At 43.8% G+C, this 6939-nt stretch overlaps 1 protein-coding gene across 3 annotated transcripts in view; it reads right to left on the minus strand.

The window, feature by feature from the left end:
• Window positions 1-274: 274 nt before the first annotated feature.
• Window positions 275-6939, minus strand: part of LOC146697818 (far upstream element-binding protein 3-like) — a 27816-nt gene continuing 21151 nt past the window's right edge. For all 3 annotated transcript variants that reach the window (XM_085476575.1, XM_085476576.1, XM_085476574.1), the window contains 2 exons: window positions 3548-3654; window positions 275-3459 (listed from right to left, as the gene is read on the minus strand). In XM_085476575.1, the coding sequence (XP_085332701.1) occupies window positions 3451-3459; window positions 3548-3654 (116 nt within the window). In that variant the 3' untranslated portion in view covers window positions 275-3450. The remainder of the gene's footprint in view (window positions 3460-3547; window positions 3655-6939) is intronic.

Below are 6939 nucleotides of genomic sequence, written 5' to 3' on the forward strand. Positions count from 1 at the left end.
CTCTGAGACCGCAGCTCGTTCACGTTGACCCCATCTGAAGAGGCTGAACCTAAAATAACACCAAGCACAAACTGACGGGCGGTTTCTGTTTCAGACCTGCTCCAGAACTACAGCACTGGGTTTGCATCAGAAGTGTCAGAACTCATTAAAGGGAAGCAGCGGGTTTATGTAGAGATGGAAGACTTCATGAGAGGACATGAACAGGTTTGTCACGTGGCTGCAGCTCTCAGCAGCTGAATGTTTGATGTGAATGCACGTCACAAAGACACAGTCAGAAAGAATGAGCCCATTTATTAACCCTCATGTTAATCATCATCCTCGACCACCGACAGTCTCGTGGCTCGGGTTCATACACAACTCTATCTGTCAATAGAATCTAATAGAAAAATCTGCAGGTTACAGTTAGGACGTCTGTCCATTAGAAAAACAACAGAAACCATAAAACCAAAAAGCTCCCCGTCCCCCCTTCAGGACCGGGATCGGGACTGGGAAGTTCTAGGCCAGAGTGGAGCGAGCGTCGTGTCCGGTTCAGGTCCTGAGACGCTGCGAGAACCGGACACCAGGCCGGCGTCCGCTCCACCGTTAACAACTCCGGGGGGGGGGGGGGGGGGGGGGGGGGTTAACCCCTTCACTATAGCTCCCCACGCCTCGGAGGGGCCACAACAACGAGCTGCGGGACTTCAACACGCCTGCGACGACAACGCTCAGCTCGTCTGGTCCAATTACAGGCGTGTTGAAGGTGGCGGCATCCAGACGGGAACAGGCGAGGAGAGAGAGACAGTTAGCCTAGCAGTCTTGAGAATATAACACATATTCAGCTTCGGTTAGACACGACACGTGAATTAAACAATATCATCTTTAACAAAGTACATTTTAACTGGAGAGCACCCGCCAGAGTGGAAATTTACACAAACCATATCATCACATCGACAAAATGAATATTCATAACAGATTTAAATAGACCCCTGAACAGGAGAACTCATTATTATCGTCATTATTATCAGCATCATCATCATCATCACACATACACGAAGCAGAAGCACTGATTCAACGACAACCAGATCTCCCTCGACAAGACAAACCTCTCTGTGGTCCGACACGCACAACGTTCAGAGAACTGCTCTGCCAACACGCACACAGCGCCGAGCCGACGCACAAAGTGAGCCAAAACGCACACATTTTCATTAAACGCTCAGCTAACAAACAAAACTTATAACAGCACACAGCGCTAGCACACATACACTAACACGCACGCAAAGTTTAGCTAAACGTTCAGCTAACACACAGATTAAATCCTTACTACTTGCTTAGCTGATAACGTTCAACAGTGCTAACGCTAAGTGTAGCACATGTACAGATGAGCACATTTTTAAAAAGTATCAATGAATGTGAATTTATGCACAAAATAATTTTATTGCTAACTGCATGTTAACGCTAAAGAAACTAATCAGTAGATTCAAAGTCCGGCTGCGTTTGAAAAACAAACAAAAAAACACATTTACAATCTGTGCAAGTATAAAACAGCAACAAAACAATTGTACATTTATTTTGAAGTGTAAACCAGCCCTAATATAAACAGAACATACAGCTAATGTACAGCAGCCGGCTAGTTTGTTTGGCTAACGAACATTAAAGTCGTATTTACAGAGTCACTCGTTCATGCTAGTCATGCGGTTGAATGAGACAGATGGACGTTCAGCCTAGAAACGCTGTTTTTGGCCTTTTGCTAACACATCAGATTACACCATTTAGCAGTAACAGTGTGAGAGCTCATGCTTCCACGTTCAGACATTATCCCGTACAGCTCTACTTTTCTAATATACTTTTCCTCTAAAATGTTTACAAAATCTCCACGATCTGCATCAGGTTAAATGTTATTAGTCGTTATTTACAGTCTGTGCAACACGTCACGAGCGCAGAGTAACACCAAGTTCCCAAACAGTCACTACTGCTACGTTCCCCACAGCTATACGTAATGTAAGTCGTTAGCCACACAACGTGACGACTGCTGGAACCTGTGAAAGGGATTTTCTGTTCCCTGTATGGCTTTTAGTTAGACTGCCCGACATGTCAGGGAACTTGAAATAAGCTTAGCGCTTCCTGAGATGGAAACGAGGCTTAGAGGTTAGCTTAACCATAAAGCACCTAGGGAACAAAAATGGGAACATATAACCTTGGAACAAAGAAGCCTGAGAACTTAGGAACCTGGAAACTGGGAAGCAACTTTGGGAACATGTGACCTTAGGCATAAATGATCTTGAGAACAATTTTGGGAACGTGGTTTTGTAGACCTACCCGACACCTGGTTAACACACAACAGACAAGCACGGTGTTCAGTTAGCACATTCATTCAGCTAGCCTTTGTAACGTGCGCATAGAAAAAAACAAACAACCCCACAGCAGCTAACGTAGCGCTCGGACAGCATTTCCATTTACTTACATTCAGCTAACAGGCACCACTTAGCTAACGAAGCACAGCTAGCAGAAACATTCACACAGCTGAGGTAACACACACGTTTGTTTAGCTAACACGGAATCGATAACTTCATTGATCAGCTCCTGAAATTTCCTCTAAAAACAAATCAGAAAATAGAAATGCGACCAACAACAACAATAATAAAGTTCACTCAAAGAAAACTTATCTTCCCAGACTCGGTCATAAAAGCGGAGGCAGGAAAATGTGGCGGTGACTGGAGGTTAAATCGTGTGAGAATACAAAGCGTTAGACCACAGAGAGATCTGGCTTTAGACAACGCAATACAAGTCGCTATTTATTCATTGTTACATCATAAAAACCTAAAGAAATCACTATAAAGATACAAGAATAAGAGCTATGGTCAAACCAAAAGAAAACAGTAATGCATCATTGCACCTCCAAGTTGGCGACTGAACAGGTAAAATTAGGAGAAACAGACCCAGCGAGCAGATTTAGTACAAAAACTTTACATTTCCATCCGATGTCATTAAAACGGTTTGATGCCAAAATAAAAAACAAACTGAGTCAACACACAGCCTGACGCATGCTTTAAAACATTATCATAACCAAAATAATGATAATAATAATATTAATATCTGATTTTCATACTCAAGACTGCTAAGCCTTATACCGTTTTCTTATTGGAAAATAAAACTAGACAAAATATAGATTATACTGGATTTCGTTTTGTTCAAAGCCACACGGATACATCTTGAAATTCAAGTTTGATAAAAAATAAAAACAAAGAAAAACCAGGTCTACACCGCGGGAGACCGGAGGCTAGTCCAAAAACATCTGCCTGACAAAATATCGACTTTGTAAGGTTAAAAAACAGAAAGAAAGTTCGTGATTTTTCAGTTAATCCTTAGTTTTTCTCTACAAAAGGAGGAGGAAGCGGCAGAGCGTTGCTAGGAAACCCCGATTCGGACGCCATCGACAACCATCCGAGGCCTTCGCCGGTGAGGGAGGAGCCTCTAGTGATCCTGAGGAGACAGGAAGTGACAGTGACATTTAGCCGTCGTGACAAACGGAAGGAGGACATCGCTGTGAAGCAGAAGGCGCCTGTGTTACCTGTATCTGGGCGGGGTTCCACAGGTAGGGCTGCTGCTGCTGCTGTCTGTAGTATTCTGCTAATGCTGCAGTGTAGTCTGGCACTGAACTCTGCTGAGACGACTGAGCTGCACGCACACGCACACACACACACACACACACGCATGTAGTGTGATGTTGTTCATCAATCAGCTGGTTTTGTATGGGCTCAAAATGTGGTCATAAATATTTTGTACTTGTAAAAAAGATTTGTGTGCGTAAAAAAGATTTGTGTGTGGACTTAGCCAAAAAATCCCTGCAAGTTACAAGTACGGATTTTGACCCTATTTTTCTTCCCTTCATCTGATTGGTCAATGTCATGTCAATCACAAATTAAACAATCCAATCAGAGAACAGATGGGTTTGGCTGTCGGAGGGGCGCTTTTTTGAACTGCAGGTCCTTGAAGGGTGATACAGTTTGAAGCTGGAGGATCGCTATATAAATATCCGATAGCAGCTAGGTCCCCTAACTTTCAGCAGCTGTTGAAAGGATAAAGTTGTGGTATATCAGTGGTTAGAAATACATTATTACTTTAGGATTAGTTTAACACAAAGTCAGGGCTGACCCGGGACCATTGCTGTGAGTCACAGTGCGCAGCATAAAAGTCCTTTCACATCGGACGCAGGATGTGCTGCTAATGCTAACTGCTAACTAAAAGCAAAGGATCCAGAATTTGTTGCGCTGGCTGCTGGGCTCTGTGGGTTTTTGCAGCAGCTCTACCTGTACTAGATGCACCTGCTCCTTGTCTTTTCTATCTCTGACTTTATGTCCTCTACAAGAGTTTCTGGTTTTTTTTGCTGGTTCTTCAAATGTTCAATAAAAACATGTATGCTAATTCATAACGAAGAAAACTTTGTGATGAAGACTGTCATTTACAAAACACCGCCCCCCCCCCGCGGTCCGCAGCGCTGTTGAAAAGGCTGTGGAAGTCCCTGTATTAAACACGTAGTCCTGTGACACAAAAATCACCAAACTCGGACGACCACAGACTGTTTTCCTTCGTGGTGATGAAGGAAAACGCTGGGTTGGCATGTAAAAGGGCATTTATTCCCTTCAAAGACCTGCAGTTCAAAAAAAGCGCCCCTCGACAGCCAAACCCATCTGCTCTCTGATTGGATTGTTACATTTGTGATTGACATGACATGGACCAATCAGATGAAAGGAAGAAAAATAGGGTCAAAATCCGTACTTGTAACTTGCAGGGTTTTTTTCTAAGTCCACACACAAATCTTTTTTACAAGTACAAAATATTTATGACCACATTTTGAGCCCATAGTTTTACATGCAATGAGGCCAAACTTGACCTTCACACTACAAATGTCCCTGAGCAGGAGCAGCACAGGTAAAAACAGGAACTGTCAGCTGCCTGCTGCCCCGCACACACTTGTGCACGCCTACCTTTGTTCTTTAGCTCAACTTGTAAAGCACACCTGACAGCCGCTCAGAGAGAAACGCAGAGAAGTGACTTTTCTTTCTGAGACGGAGGAACAGCCTGAAGCGTCACCAGTGTTGGTGAGTAACAGAGTACAATGTCTGTGTCTCAATCTCACGGCCCACGTCACCTCTACATGTGGCCGCATACTGACATGAAGAAATATTTTTAAAAATTACTGTTCAAAAAATGACTTAATAAGAAGGCAACAGGCAGAGTGTTACAGGCATCGCCCTGAAGAATGTAGCCTCGTGGGCAGTGTAGTCCAGCTGTAAGTAAGCTATTAAGACTCGACTGTACGCTGTGTTCGTGTTTCCTCTGAAACAATAAGCTCCGTTGGAGTCTTTCAACGCCTCTCTCTGTCTCTCGCTAGCAAAGTCGACCCAGACAACAAAGTAAAGCTATTTTTCAGCTATGAGCCCGACACGAACCCGACGTATTAGCCAGAGGTCCCTTTACTACGGTTCAGAGCCGCGGACCTGTTTTACAGTGGGGCAAAAAAGTATTTAGCCACTCCTTTGTTGCCCGGGCGGTGTGTTTTGGATCATTGTCATGTTGGAAGACCCAGCCTCGTTTCATCTTCAAAGTTCTCACTGATGGAAGGAGGTTTTGGCTCAAAATCTCACGATACATGGCCCCATTCATTCTGTCCTTAACACGGATCAGTCGTCCTGTCCCCTTGGCAGAAAAACAGCCCCATAGCATGATGTTTCCACCCCCATGCTTCACAGTAGGTATGGTGTTCTTGGGATGCAACTCAGTATTCTTCTTCCTCCAAACACGACGAGTTGAGTTTATACCAAAAAGTTCTACTTTGGTTTCATCTGACCACATGACATTCTCCCAATCCTCTGCTGTATCATCCATGTGCTCTCTGGCAAACTTCAGACGGGCCTGGACATGCACTGGCTTCAGCAGCGGAACACGTCTGGCACTGCGGGATTTGATTCCCTGCCGTTGTAGTGTGTTACTGATGGTGACCTTTGTTACTTTGGTCCCAGCTCTCTGCAGGTCATTCACCAGGTCCCCCCGTGTGGTTCTGGGATCTTTGCTCACCGTTCTCATGATCATTTTGACCCCACGGGATGAGATCTTGCGTGGAGCCCCAGATGGAGGGAGATTATCAGTGGTCTTGTATGTCTTCCATTTTCTGATGATTGCTCCCACAGTTGATTTTTTCACACCAAGCTGCTTGCCTATTGTAGATTCACTCTTCCCAGTCTGGTGCAGGTCTACAATACTTTTCCTGGTGTCCTTCGAAAGCTCTTTGGTCTTGGCCATGGCGGAGTTTGGAGTCTGACTGTTTGAGGCTGTGGACAGGTGTCTTTTATACAGATGATGAGTTCAAACAGGTGCCACTCATACAGGTAACGAGTGGGGGACAGAAAAGCTTCTTACAGAAGACGTTACAGGTCTGTGAGAGCCAGAGATTTTCCTTGTTTGAGGTGACCAAATACTTATTTTCCACCCTGATTTACAAATAAATTCTTTACAAATCCTACCATGTGGATTCATGGATTTTTTTTCACATTCTGTCTCTCACAGTTGAAGCGTACCTCTGGTGCAAATTACTGACCTCTGTCATCATTTTAAGTGGGGGAACTTGCACAATCGGTGGCTGACTAAATACTTTTTTGCCCCACTGTATATACACGCCGAATAGTTTTCTATACGAGATCGCTGCAAAAAGTACAGCCTTACCTAATGTCCACCTACTGTTACTCATTTATATTAAGATTTAAACATCTAGCTGGTATTGGTGTGGAGAGTAACCTTCAGTAATAGTAATAAATCACACAGCAATAGGACATTCATGTAGTTGTAAAAAACAAGGTAATATATTAACTAATCCAAAGTATTCAGAATACGTTACTCTCATTGAGTAACGGAACAGAATACGTTACAAAATACATTTTGGGGCATGTAATCTGTAATCTGTAG

Source organism: Copadichromis virginalis, linkage group LG12 (assembly GCF_057382275.1).
Source record: "Copadichromis virginalis isolate Kocher_CV1m ecotype Utaka linkage group LG12, C_Virginalis_male_GT1.1, whole genome shotgun sequence".
Taxonomy (NCBI): Eukaryota; Metazoa; Chordata; class Actinopteri; order Cichliformes; family Cichlidae; genus Copadichromis; species Copadichromis virginalis.